General features: G+C 43.2%; 3 protein-coding genes across 4 annotated transcripts in view; 1 reads left to right on the top strand and 2 right to left on the bottom strand.

Moving 5' to 3' along the window:
• Nucleotides 1-1,265: 1,265 nt before the first annotated feature.
• On the top strand, nucleotides 1,266-2,371 carry LOC108571791 (autophagy protein 5). The gene is made up of 4 exons (XM_017933930.1): nucleotides 1,266-1,430; nucleotides 1,514-1,719; nucleotides 1,792-2,117; nucleotides 2,202-2,371. The coding sequence occupies exons 1-4, from the start codon at nucleotides 1,275-1,277 to the stop codon at nucleotides 2,309-2,311; spliced, it is 798 nt and encodes a 265-aa protein (XP_017789419.1). The 5' UTR covers nucleotides 1,266-1,274; the 3' UTR covers nucleotides 2,312-2,371.
• A 468-nt stretch (nucleotides 2,372-2,839) lies between these two features.
• The window catches only part of LOC108571880, a 15,741-nt gene continuing 4,387 nt past the window's right edge, over nucleotides 2,840-14,193 (bottom strand). The window contains exons 1-4 of one of the 2 annotated variants that reach the window (XM_017934040.1): nucleotides 4,075-4,148; nucleotides 3,792-3,921; nucleotides 3,219-3,351; nucleotides 2,840-3,040 (exon numbers count right to left, since the gene is read on the bottom strand). In XM_017934040.1, the coding sequence (XP_017789529.1) occupies nucleotides 2,840-3,040; nucleotides 3,219-3,314 (297 nt within the window). In that variant the 5' untranslated portion in view covers nucleotides 3,315-3,351; nucleotides 3,792-3,921; nucleotides 4,075-4,148. Of the gene's footprint in view, nucleotides 3,041-3,218; nucleotides 3,352-3,791; nucleotides 3,922-4,074; nucleotides 4,149-14,193 lie in introns of those variants that run through there. The other variant, XM_017934041.1, reaches the window with a different exon arrangement.
• Nucleotides 10,982-13,990, bottom strand: LOC108571879. Its single transcript, XM_017934039.1, has one exon. It carries the CDS (start codon nucleotides 13,790-13,792, stop codon nucleotides 10,982-10,984), a length of 2,811 nt encoding a protein of 936 aa, XP_017789528.1. The 5' UTR covers nucleotides 13,793-13,990.

Here is a 14,193-nt window from a genome sequence, read left to right as displayed (position 1 = left end):
AATGATTGACTTACACTACTGGCCAGCTCGCGGAAAAATCTCGAGCGTCCGAGAAATGGTTGACTTGCACTACTGGCTCGAACAAATTTCGATGTCTGACTTATGGTTGACTCGCAGGATAGTTCAGAAATTTCAAAAATTAGACGAAAATCAGTGAGTCAATCATAAGTCAGACGTCGAAACTCGTTGTCTGATAAATGGTTGACTTTGCTACTAACAAATTTCAATGTCTGACTTATGGTTGACTTGCAGAAAACTCGGAAAATTTAAAAATTTTCAACTATCCTGTGGGTCAACCATAAGTCAGACATCGAAATTTGTTAGTAGCAAAGTCAACCATTTATCAGACAACGAGTTTCGACGTCTGACTTATGATTGACTCACTGATTTTCGTCTAATTTTTGAAATTTCTGAACTATCCTGCGAGTCAACCATAAGTCAGACATCGAAATTTGTTCGAGCCAGTAGTGCAAGTCAACCATTTCTCGGACGCTCGAGATTTTTCCGCGAGCTGGCCAGTAGTGTAAGTCAATCATTTCTCAGATATTCTAAATTTTTCGGAGTCCCTAAGCTATTTCCGCAGAAATCTCTAAGTTCTTCGCTCGAATTTCGCGATTTTTACGCGTTCCTAACGATATCCGGACTTGGTTTACTTAGTTTTTTAATGGAATCTTATTTAAATAATGACTGTTTCGCAAAAGGAAATGGATTTGGTGTGTAAAGGAGAAATAAATAGACGGTAAAATGCTGTAATGTAACACTGGTATATTGTAACCTTTTGTAAAATACATTTTGTACACTTATCTTACAATAAATAATTCATTTTTTCTTAAATAACTGCATTTATTCATTTTTCCGGATATCGAAGCCTTTCCTTGATTCCTGTGGTGGCCTGAAACCCTCCATTTATAATTTAAGCAAATCTAAATTGCTATTTAACGAGAAACATTAATTATTCTTCGATCAAAGCACTTGCAAATAAAACAGAAACTTTAATAATTTTATATTTTATTTTTAATTTCGTATTTACATTTAGTTTTAATTCTAACCACTACTAATGTTGTAATCTTTTTCCGTGCTGAATCGGTAACGTTGAAAGCGGCACGAAAATGGTAAGGAGACTCTAGAGCCCCCGCATCGGGGACAAAAATTTACATTGAGTGATAGGTCTATTCTGCAGCTCGTCTGTGACATAACCTCTTATTACAGGATACTTGATTGTTATTGAAAGCCCGAATGAATTAGAATAGCCGTCATCTGCCATCGTATGAATAATGGCGAATGACAGGGAAGTGTTGCGGGAAATTTGGGATGGTAAAATTCCCGTTTGTTTTACGCTTGATTCCGAGGAAATATGTGAATTGCAAGGACCTGATCCGTTTTATCTTATGGTACCTAGGTTAAGTTACTTTCCACTCTGCACCGATAAGGTAAATAAAACGAGTTAAATACTACGTAACGCAAATAATTGTATCATTTATAATTATCTTCGACCGCGTGTTTCTTTAATCAGGTGCGAAAACATTTTATAAGACACGTACAAAGTGATAGTAAACAAGAGCATGAAATGTGGTTAGAGTTTAATGGTATCCCGCTAAAATGGCATTATCCAATCGGTGTACTTTTGGATATTTATTCCAATGATGTTCAGTTACCGTGGAATATCATTGTTCACTTTGATAGGTTCCCAGATAATGTGTTGATGCATTGTCAAAACAAGTAGGTATACCAGCATCTAATTTCATTCCTCTGTGCAGCAAGATGCTTAATTTCATTGAATTGTAATTCTAGAGAAGTAGTAGAATCATATTTTCTATCCTGTATAAAGGAAGCAGATATGCTGAAGCACAGAGGTCAGGTTGTATCTAGTATGCAAAAGAAAGATCACAATCAGTTGTGGTCTGGTTTACTTAATGATAAATTTGATCAATTCTGGTCTGTGAATCGAAAACTTATGGAAGCTAATAATATTGAAGAGGGTTTTAAATACATACCATTTCGCTGTTATACAAGCGAAGACAAATATGTACAGAAACTTGTAAAACCTGTGAATGAGGAAGGTCAAAGGAAAACGTTGAGGCATTTATTGAATGAAGTATTCCCAGATGATGAAAGTGGTAGATATTTCACTTTACACCCATACTTTTTACAATATTACATTTACATCATTAAATATATATGTACATATGTGTTTTCTACAGTTACAGTGCTTACCCATGGTATTACACCACCCATGGAAACACCTCTTCAGTGGATGTCAGAACATTTGAGTTACCCTGACAATTTTCTGCATTTAATTGTTACATCATAACCCACATTGAAACTGCCAGTTGATTAATTATCAATGAGAATTCCATAAACCGTGAGTTCAATGATGTTTTCTCTTGCCATATTGCTGGCGCTCTAATTCAGATTCCCGTGTCGCGGATCTTTTTATTCTCTGCGTCCCTTACCGCATATTTATTTTATACGAAGTCGTAAGCGTCGTCCTAATTTTTCTCGAAGAAAATAACGATTAAACGTGATGCTATTACTGTTGCTTGTATTCTAGTAACGCACGAACGTATACAATTTTTATCGTAATCGCAATAATAGACGTATGCTAAGGTCGGATCGACATCGGACCACAATAAATATTTAAAGAATCATTTATGTATATAAACGTACCAATTAAAAATTGTAATTGATGTTATAATATTAATGTGAATATTCTGATGGAAAAGAAACGAAAAACTTGAAAAGGATGTAAATTATTGAATATACCAAACGATAAAATAACGATACGTTTAAAAGATACTGTCATTTAATTTACAATTGAGAACAGCGATTAAGCCATAGATTAATTTATTACACAACTTTCTCGAGGCTTTCGATATATCCGTAATATCTGCGAGGATGCATCTCCGGTGTTATTAGTTGCCAAAGACCCAGTGGGTCTTCGTACAATAACGGGTTGGTTACCGTAGTTGCTATACTCCATGGTTCTACGACTCGTTCCAAAAGTTAAATAGTTGACAACTTCCTTCTTACTCTGTTGCTCCTGTAACATAGAGATTTACCAGCCATTAAAATAATTGTGACTCGAAGGAATGTACATTGCCATATACCAGGTGTTCTTGAAAATAAGATCAATAAATTGTCATTTCTATATTTGATTGTGTTGAAGGAGTACTACTTTTTACTGGTAGAAATGTTTTAGTGTTAAAAAAGATAATTACTTTAAATATGATTAAGGACGTATCTTGGTATCTCTTGCGAATCTCGTCGTTAGTCAATGCGATCTTCACTTCTGGCGATTCATAACGCTCCGTCATTTACAACTATTCTTTCTGCGTACTCTAGCTGCAGAACCTGTAACACGTATCAGTTTACGAATGAGAATGACGTCCATCTGATCGTAAACCGTGATTAAACGACCTTCGATCGCCGTAAAAATTCCGCTACCCAATGAACCGGTAAAAGCATCAACCAAGGAAGATTAACGTTCTCAGTCTTGGAACGACGATGTCGACCAAAACAGAGTGAAACAAAAGACAGTGAAAAAAAAACATGTGCTTCGAGGGGGAAACGTGGAGGAGAAACGACTGGAGAGAAGGCACACGTTCGTCTAGTCTAGGGTAAAAATAAACTCTGGCTGGACTTTCACAACGCAGTAAACAGTGTCTTCCAACTGTTTTCAGAATTAATAATCCCTGCTTTGTTCCTTCTTCTCACTTTTACCGCGCAATATTAACTTTCTTTGTTGTTCTCCTCCCGTTATATCACATTAAAAAATACACTTTGCAATTTACCTGTTATTACGGACGGTAGTACTTTTCGCGAAAGTGATTCTTCAGGAATTTCCAACACTTTGAATTATTATTCTAACGTTGCTGCATTTTCCTCTTCAACGAACACGTCTCGCGGATAACTTCTCTTTAACTATAATCAAGTTCAAGAACACGTTGTCATGTATTATTTATTAATACGATATACGGATAAGTGAACCACGATGTTCAGTTCTTTCAAACAACTTTGCCGAATGGAAAGATCGTTGGATAAAATATGATTTAGTCTGGTGGTTTTTGAAATCACCTGTAATTTGTAACCACTGTCCGATGGTATCGGCGGATGGATAAGAAGTACACCGCAAGAATAATCAACGAAACTCGAGACTTTGTCGCCACGATGTGATCTTTAACTCGCAAACATGAGACACGTTATTCGTCTATTGGAATGAAGCCAGGAACTTTTTGGTATCCCTTTCGAATTTCCGGTTGAGAACGCCAGACGCGAGGAATTCTGTCGTGAATTTTTTCGCGTTGCAGGCTAGGTAGTTTATTACTCCTGAATACGAAACGATTTAGCAAGAGATATAGCGCTGCACGGTCATAAAACTTACTGCAGGGGAATTAACTTGGTATACGTGAACGAGATTTTAATAATTCAAAAAGGATTTATTCACAAACGTATTTACGTATATACGACTGCAGTGAACATGTGATTTTAATGTGAATTTTTGTTTGTATGTGCCACTGCACCCTTCCTAATTGCATTGCACCAGTCGGTGACATTTATTGGCGTTGATTGAAGCGTTGCATCAGTCATACTTTGATTCAAGGTCTGCTTTGCGCGCATGCGGTGGCCTCAATAAAAACGAACAGCGTTGTTATTGCGATTTAATATAGGGAACTTTCGATAAACGTCGTTAATTTTTTAATCGGAGTACAAAGTATTCAATAGAATGTTAACAGCTGCAAACAAAGTCGACGCAGATTTAATATCTTACCGATTTACAATTACAATTGCGTTAAATATTAAATTAATTACGTTTCAGGACAGTGCAATATGGTCTGCAACCAGGACGATAAGATATTCAATAATCTTTCAAAGCAATTGCAGGAAAGTATCGATAAATCAGTGTGTAACTGCGTAGCCACGGTCGATAACGCGAGTACCTGTAATATATGACGACTTCAAGAGTTTTCGTAAACCTGCAGAAAAATGAACTAATTTTCAAACGTGTTCGTTAAAACAGACTTCATTTTAAACCCATTGCATAAAGTTAATCACCATTCCAATTCAATTATCGCTTATTCAGATTGAATTATACAGTTGCAGCCGTATGCTCTGGAGATACATAAGAATATGTTGCGTCACACGCACGTGTGCAGCTGTACGCACCACATTCTTCTGTTTGAACGTAAGTTCAAAGAAACATTCAACGGAAAAATATTACAATTCATTTTGTTCCTATTACTCTACGCCTTCCTACGCTTTAACGGTGAATACGAATTAAAAATGCAGTCGTTGCTTAATGAAAACCCACTGGAGTCTCAAGAATGAACGAACGTTTAACAATTCAGACAAAAAAAAAAAAGGAAGAAGAGGGAAGAAGAAACTGGAAAACGTGAAAGAACCTTTACGTCATTTATCGACACAGAAGTGCATAGTCGAAGAACAGGCAATTGCAGGCGTACGGTTGCGTGCTTAGAAAGTTTATCGAGTACGTGTGCGATCGTCGATCCGCGGATACTACCAATCAACCACGATAACGGAAACAATGCATCGATTGCAGCCAGCAGCATAGTATGAGTGTGCATCCGACGTGACTGCTTTCAGTGCACAAGTCACAATGAGTTGGCTTATCTCCGGTATATATGACTTCAGTCCTTGTTCATATGCTACGGAATTATTCAAGCGACCGCAAAAATTCACTTATTTTAGCAACATAGGTTAGGACGTCGGTACAGTAGAAAAAATTCTAAATATGTACGTAGCATGCAACATTTAAGTGTTTGGTCAGTTGCACAAGATTTTAAGTTAAATTTACTGTAACTTGAAGTCGAAGAGTTTGTCAACGCGTGGAACATTTCATCAGATAAGATTAAAATCTTCGTTACAAAAAAAAATGGTTATTGAAACAATAGAGAGAGTGATACGGATTTGAGATTTCTGCTTTTTACAAACTTTCAATTATTGTAAAAGCAGAACACGTTCGTAGAACATTGTACATAGAAGTTAGTAGATATTTCTCGAAGTATCGAAAACTTTATTCCTGTTGTTACCGTTAGAAAGAAGAACGAGGGAATACGATAAATCTATATACCGACAATGGGAAAATTATATAGATTCGATAAAGCATACAAGTTACAATTGTACGTAGAAAATTCTCTGCTATTTGCCTCTCTATATCTATAATTACGCTTTCATGCCAGTTAAAGCTATCACTTTGGTTCCGTAATAAATATATATTCCGATGAAACGAGATCGGGATGAAAGACAGCGCCGTTCCCCTGATTTCGACCTGTAACTCGGCGCGTGTATCTTTGTTCGCCTGTGTCAACTTTCCTCAAATTATCAGTTTTCTTCTTATCTACGAGACGTTTGCTTCGTCACGCGTGCACGCGCCTCAGGGAAATGCATATAATCAAACGTATATTTTCTCAATCATGCAATCACAGGTGGTTATAATTATCCGGTTGATAGAGAAAGAAAAAGTGCATGCATATTTTAATTCAGAGGATAAAAAAACTTTGCAATCAAATCGTACATTACATTTCGCGACGTGCATTATTGGCAGCATATCGTTAATAAAGAGAATAATACGGTGCATCGAAGATTAGAATTGAAGGAATGAGTATATAATCGCGATAGCTAGGTTAGAAATAAGAAAGTTAAAAGTTAGGTTAGAAATAAGATGTACTTCTTTTAAAATAGTCTCTTATATTTTCTCTCAAATTCTCATAATCTACGCGTGTGTGTGTGTGTGTGAGTGTGTATGTATGTGTATATATAATACAACATCTAATGCAATCATCCTTGTTTCTTCGAGCGTACAAAAAGAACGACACGTAAACGATGCCTGTCTCACCGTACATTAAGATCACTCTCAATCATTCTCTCTCTCCCTTTCTCTCCAGATTGATTCAGTCCCTTCCTCTCACACTTTACGTCGCTCTCGGTGAATCATAATAAACGGATATGGTCACATCTGTCATGTACAATGTATCACACTTTGGGCTGCTCGCGACGAAGGAACCGCGCGATTCTTTCGATCGACCCTTGGGAACGAGTGCGCACGTCCAATCGTCGCAGTTTCCCATCTATCGTTCGAATGGTTCATGGTCGAACGCGAGTTAAATACTAACCGATTAGAATGATTGGAGGTGATGGTGTATACGGTGGACAAGCGGGAAAGTACATAAAAGGAAAGGTGAGAGAGGAGAGAAAGAGAAAAAAAATAAGAAAAGACGTCTCTTTAATTGTACGCAGTATCTTCAATTGATCTTATTTATTCGATAGAAAAGAAGAAAAAAACAGAAATAAAATTATGGTTCTTTTTTTTTATTTTTTTCTCTTCATTTTAACGTGGTCGAAATCACGACCAATAAATAAAACGAATAAATTCTGAATACTGATTATTACTACACGGTTGGACGAGTCACCGGTGTTCTCTTCTCGCGTTATCCTTGTCAAGAGCCTCGCGGGGAAACGCTTCTCTTCGCCGTCACACGGAGGACGTAAAAATCTACGTGCCTCGTGTTATTCTAAAGGACGCGAGACACTTTGGTCCTTGATTCCACCTCGCGTTTAGCGAAACTATAAGGCACGAGCGATCTCTATAAAGCTATCTCTTTCAACGCTTTATATATATAAATTTCTTTGTACATATACGATACACGAGCATTATGCTTACAACAACACAATTATTTTTCTCTCTGTGTATGGTTCTGTGTATACATTTCTCTCTCTCTCTCTCTCTCTCTCTCTCTCTCTCTCCCCACTCTGCCTACACGTGTGTACGGACTTTAAAACGTGGAGGCTCGCCCACGAAACTTTTTCTCCTCACCTCGTGAACTCTCTCTCTCTCTCTCTCTCTCCCCCTTTACCCTCCGTTCACACAGTTTGATGCACTTAAAAAATATTGCTTATACAATGCTTTATGCCTCGTTTAATAGACTCTTGTGGGCTGTGCACACGGAACACACGCGGACGCGCGTTCGAAACGCGCGCGGTAGTAGACACACGCACGCAGCCACGCATTTATTTCTCGCGCTATCGAACACGTTCCTCGCTCACTCTCCCACCCGCACTCTCTCTCTCTCTCTCTTTACTCAGTCGGTTCGACGCTACGTTTATTATGTAAAACGTTGTTATGGCATTATGTAATTCATTATGGCTTACGATTACGCTGTATTTTATTGTACATTGCCACCTTGACCCTATCGATGAACACGGACAAGGCTAAACACGCTTTCCTTATCCCATCTTCGTAATTTCCGATTCTCAAAAGACCGACGTTGTTCCACGAGCAAATCTGCTCGAAAGTGTTTCTTTAAAAAAAAAAAAATGAAAAAATTCGTCGATGTACCTTCGTGAAATTTGTATGAATCGCCAACGGAAGAACGCGAGAACCAAGATGGTGGCGCACAGGTAAATATCGTTGACCGGCAACACTATGATCCACGCGGAGAGGCAAGTGCATCATTCCGATAATACGCGACTGTCGCAACGCGTGAGATTAGTCACGGTATGAAACGAACTCGATTGGGCCTGAATATTGAAACATTGACGTAACTGCCTCCGTCTGCGATTGTAATTTACAAAATTGCCCTTCTTTGCCGCGGTACGCTCAATTGTCGGATCGCAGAACATTTCGTGGAACGCTATTTTCAGTTTCCCATCCGGCTAGCAAACTTCTACTTTCTCATCGAACGTTAGATAGGTTCTTTTTTCTATTTTTTTTCAACTCGTAGATCGAACTGTTCACCGAACTATCTCTTCATGATCGATCGAAGGAGATAACGATCGATTACGAGCAACCGTAACGGAACGGAGGGAATTTCCGTGTTTTTTTCCTCGCTGATTCGAAAACTTTCTTCGTTGGCTATCGCTCGAAGGTCGTTCGACGATAAAAAAAGAGAAAAAGGTAGCGCGTTATCGGCTCGAGAATCGGAACGAACCAACCGGGATACGATATTTCAACGATGTACATATTATCGTCGCGCGAATAATTTATAAGAATAATTAAGAACATCTCGTGGTCCGAGCTAGCCTAAATTCGAATCGCGAATTCACTTGTATATCTCTAAACACTCGATGATAAACGTCACGTTCCTCTCTGTGTGTGTGTGTGTGTGTGTGTGGTTCTAATATTTATATTATATATGTATAATCGTGTAAGGCACGCGGGTTTTTTGTTATTTTTCTTCAGAGCGTGTGTCTTTTGAAAATTCTCCCCTTATATACGATCACCCTTTACTTTAAACTCTATCGAAACTAATTAATAAACGAATCGTTTCGTGATTGTACGTTGTTCGATTGTCAAGATTCACGTGATTAATATCGATAAAAAAGAAAGGATTCGTATAAATTCTAGAGGATTCTTCCGCAGACGAAACGGTTCGCTCGTTAACATTTCTCTTCCCCCCGCTTCTTAAGACACAAGTTTGTACAAAATATAATTCTGTATACGATTAAACCTCTACGTGTAAGTTTTACATTCCTTCTATACGTTAGACCTATAAACTTTGCTCCAGGATCAGCCAGAAGAAAAGGCACGGGGTGGTGGCCTCGAGCGGAAGCGGTCACGATGGATTTCAACGCGAACAAACTCTTCGCCCCTTTCGTTCCCTCCTCCTCGGGTTCGCAAACTCGGTACAAAAATACCCAGGAATTTCACCGGCGAGAGGATCCAATGAAATCGCGTGAAAAATTGCAACGTTCCACCGATAAAAATCTCCGGTCTAAATAAAATTCGATCCTCCCACGTGAAACGTGGATCGGTCAATTCCTCTGGTCATATTTACATATTTACAGGCTATCAATCGAGAAGGAGGGAAAGAAGAACACGGAAGGTCGAAGAGAGAATCGCCGGAGAAACTCGTCGCGAAGGGGAGAAGAAGAGGAGAGAGAAAGAAGAAAAAACGGAGACGAAACCCTGTCGTAATACTTGCGCACCGGTGCGCGCATGGAAGAAATTCTTTGAGCAATTAAACGATCCCCGACGTGTCACGCGTAACGAGAAGAGTTACGATGCTTCGTGGAAACCTCCATGACCGTTGACGAGTCAACGGAAATCCAAAGACTATACTAAGAAAGAAAGAAAGGGGAAAAAAAATAGAAATAAAAGTGCAGTAATCGGCGGTTATCGTTTCGATTTATCGTCAATACCAATCTAACGCGTTCTCCAATTGGCTGAAAAATAAAGGCGGTGTCGTCACACGATTACGCAACTGCGAGAAACCATGCCTCGCGAGAGTTTTCTTCGCGTTCGGTATCATCCAGAGGCTGACATAATTCCGTAATTATAGCAAATACACTCGACCTCTAAACGGCCTAGCCGATAGCCAGCGAACGCGCTAATCTCGGCGATAAAACGACGCGAAGAAAAAAGAAGTGTTCTCCGTGTGTGTCTATCTCTCGACGGTGAATTATTTGAGAGGCAGGGGGAGGGGGGCAGGTTAGGTTTGAAGAAGTTGGAAGATGTCGACCGAGGACGCGACCATGTATAATCTCCTTCCACGACGCGGCTTGTCCAATGGCCGATTAAGACTTTATCGTGATGTATAACGCGACACCGACGATCTGGGGAAACGATAAACGCTTACGTGGCGCACACGACGTGTCGTAGATCACGTACCGATCGATCCTTCCACGGGGAATCCTTTCCGCGTGATCCTTCGCTTCGAAACAGTACCCACGGGTCAATGTTATATTGCTAGCTACGGCGTCACTTAACCTGCTGTATCGGCGAACGAGAATTTTTCTCCTTTTTCTCGAGCGAAGAGAGAAAGAGAAAAAATCTGTAATCGCACTTGTGTGATTGAAAAAATGTGCCAGTTGAGAGATTGACAAAGGTATCGATCCGAAAGGTAACTACTAATCGACGAATTTCGTATATATGTATGTAAAAGAAAAAAAAAGAAGGAAAAGAAAGAAAGCATCGCTCTCCTCCTCTTTTACGCCGTATATCGAGGATCTCACAAGTATTTTTCGATTAACTGTAATGAGGACTCGCTGGATACCTAACGAACGCGCTCCTGACCTGCGGGAACTCGGTGTAAGGACTCGGATGAGTCCTCCAGGATACCGGCAGTCTTAAGCTAAGCTCGAGAGCGTAGTCGTGGCCTCTGCCTTCGTTCAGATTGCAGATACTTTGGCAGTTGTTGTTGTTGTTCACGACGTTCTGGCTGCTAACAGGTGACAAACCCCTCTGGATCGTGTGCTCCTTCGAGGGTTTGCTCACAGGATTGTCCAAGTACGGTTTGAACAGGATGGCGTCCTTCTTCGAGGTTGGTCCCGGGGGCAGAGGTGGGTTCGACGCCGGTGGTGTCGGCACGGTGCTCGTCACCGGCTCCGTTCTGGACGGAGACGCGTCCACGGGCCTCTTTGGCTTCACCAGACAAAGCGGCGTTTCCTGAGGAGGCACTTCTTGGCAGGAATTCGTCATGATCGAATCATCGGCTTCTAGACAGAGTCTCTTCGGCGACGGGACAGTTTCGTAGCAGCAGGACAAAGTACAGTGCTGCCTCTTGAACGGCGAGGACAGTTCCTCGGATTGTTCTTGAATCGAGGTAATTTCCGAAGAATACTCTCGCGGGGAATAACAGTACAGCCTGGTCTGCGAATCCGAGTAGCACGATCCTCTTAAGGAGGCCTCCTGGTAGCAGGAGGCGGCCGGTGTCACGGCGTGGCTGTCCATGCAGCAGGAAAGATTGCAAGAAACCAGTGGCTCGCCCTCGGAGGATGCGTCTACCACGGCTGGATGCTGGTAGTATGGAAGATGCTGCGAGGAGGAGGAGGAGGAGGAACCGACGTCGCAACAGTAAAGAGGCGGAGGCGAGCGATCGTACTCAGCTTCGATTCGATCTTGCGATAAGCCGCTAACGTAGTTCGACGTCCTCAGATCTACCGGTGAGTCACCGGAAGCGGCATCCTGGATGGGCCCGAGCCGTTGCCTCGAGTTTCCACGAAGAGCGATCTCGCCCCTCAGTTCCGTCTCTTGACCTAGCCATTTCTGCACTTGCCGGCGATTTATACCGAATTTCCTAGCGGTGGCGCGTTGATTCCCCGCCACGCCGATGTCTCGATGAAACGCGTCTAGAACATCCAATTTGAATCTCAGAGAGAAGGATCGTCGACGGGCGAGTTCGTTGGAGGAATTCTGGCTACCGGCGGAGCAGTCCAGGGGATCCATCTCGCTGTCGGAACAGCTGGTGGTGGATCTACCAGAGCTGGTTGGTCCTCGTGGGCTGGACGGTAAAGAGTATCCTTCGTGATCGTGTACAGGGCTTACGGGACGAGAATCGTCGAGCGTCGAGGCGGTAGTAGCAGCCTGTGGTCGTTGATAATCGACGTACGAGGATGCAACCGACGACGCTTCCCTTCCTTCCTCGCCATTCTCGTCCTGCTCCAGGTGAATTTCTTCCTTGACCACCGCCCTAGCAATCTCTACCTCCTCCGTAGTGTCCTCCGTCGTTCCCTTCTCTCCGATATGGGCCGTGGCCGTTTCCTTCGACTCTCTCTGCGGCCGATGGGGGATCGGTTTCTCGGAATCTGGCGTCGGTGACGCGTGTGCGTGTGCGTGCACGTGCAGGCACGGGCTCGCGGAGGCCCGCGGGGAATCGAAGTGAACGGACGCGATGGAGCTGGGGCTACTAGAGCTGGAACCACCGTTGGTTGGATGCGAGACTGGCGAGAGCGGGAGCCTCGTGACGCCGGGTGAACTCGCCGACTCGCACGGCCCTGGCGTCGCCGCCGAGTCTGGGCTCGCTCGTTCCGTCTTTATCATCGACGGCGCTAGCAGCATTCCATACGACGGTTTCCCGTCCATCGAGGAATCCACGTCCCCGTAATTCTGCTGAGATCGATGATGACTGCTGCTACTGGCCGGTGAACGATGTCGATGTAACGACATCATTTCGTTCTCGTTGTTGCAATATCGATAATTCTCCGGACGTGCAGGTACTCTATGATACGCCGTTAACGTTTGGTACACCTTCGCCTCGTTTCTCGCGTCGAACGACGCACAATTCTCCACGTCCCGCTGCTCGTTCGAATTTAAAACGTAGTAATTATTGGAGTCCTGGTCGACGCGCGACTCGGAGTAACTGTGAACGTCAGCCGTTACCTGTACTCGATCCTCTGCTTCTCTACGTACATGATGCTGCTGCTGCTGCTGTTCTGGATTGACGGAATACTCTTGGTAACCGAGTCGAACGGGTAAAATAGGCAAAACAGGCGGCGTTGTACCGGATTTTGAAGCATATTGGGGCGAAGAGGGTGAACCACCGTGAGGAGGATGAGGAAGAAGAGGTGGGGGCCCTTGCTGTGTAGCCAGCTCGTCGCCGTGCAGTCTGGCGAGGCTGAGGTTCAAGGCCGGCGCTGCTGGAGTCACGGCGGGCCCCGTGGCTTCCGTCACGGTACCGTCCGACTTGGAAACACCACCACCCGGAGCAGAGATCACCGTCGTCGAAACCACTACGTTACTACCAGTCTCCGCACAACTGTTTCTCAAATTATCCTCGCACTGTAACCACTTTTGTATCTGACGCCGATGAATACCGTACTTCCTCGCTGTCGCTCGCTGATTACCACGGCAATCGATGTCGTTTCTGTACGAATCGAGAACCTTGAGCTTGAAGGCCGGCGCGAATATGCGTCTGCTACCCATCACACCCACGGATTTTCTCGCAGTGCTCCCTTGTTGCTGTTGATGTTGATGCACCGTTTGCTGTTGCTGTTGTTTCGGATGCACCATTTTCACCGAGCTTCCCTCACCAAGCACCTCGCTCACGCCATGAGCCATAATGTGTGTGCGTGTGTGTGTGTGTTACTCTCACGCACCGAACTGTTCCGCAACGTGACGATCACACCGTCACGTCGAGCACGGGCACGAGCACAGGAACGGGAACGACGACGACGATGAGCTTCGAAACCGGGCACTGCCAACGACGCACGGGGGTACCTTAACGCGTAACATTGCACGAAGTGGCCTGGCCGCGCCGCGCACGGAGTTCCTTTTAGGTCTTGGTAGATGCCGTAACTAATTTTCATCCCCACCACCGCGTCGACGACTGCGGCTGCTTCCCACTGAAACGGTCTTTCCCTTCCCCTCACGCTCCCTCGCTCCCTCTCGCTCAACCGTCCCTTGCCGCGCTACTCCCCTCCCCGATGCACCACTCACGGTCTCTCGCCGTACTGCCCCCA

Source organism: Habropoda laboriosa, unplaced genomic scaffold, assembly GCF_001263275.1.
Source record: "Habropoda laboriosa isolate 0110345459 unplaced genomic scaffold, ASM126327v1 scaffold99, whole genome shotgun sequence".
Lineage (NCBI taxonomy): Eukaryota > Metazoa > Arthropoda > Insecta > Hymenoptera > Apidae > Habropoda > Habropoda laboriosa.
The sequence above is the reverse complement of the archived record's forward strand: the minus strand, read 5'-3'. Positions and strand labels throughout refer to the sequence as shown.

Coding starts and splice junctions, on each gene's coding strand:
- LOC108571879 (XM_017934039.1), bottom strand. CDS start 13,792: ATGGCTCATGGCGTGAGCGAGGTGCTTGGTGAGGGAAGCTCGGTGAAA.
- LOC108571791 (XM_017933930.1), top strand. CDS start 1,275: ATGGCGAATGACAGGGAAGTGTTGCGGGAAATTTGGGATGGTAAAATT. Junction 1,431..1,513: donor TTCCACTCTGCACCGATAAG/GTAAATAAAACG, acceptor TTCTTTAATCAG/GTGCGAAAACATTTTATAAG. Junction 1,720..1,791: donor TTGATGCATTGTCAAAACAA/GTAGGTATACCA, acceptor TTGTAATTCTAG/AGAAGTAGTAGAATCATATT.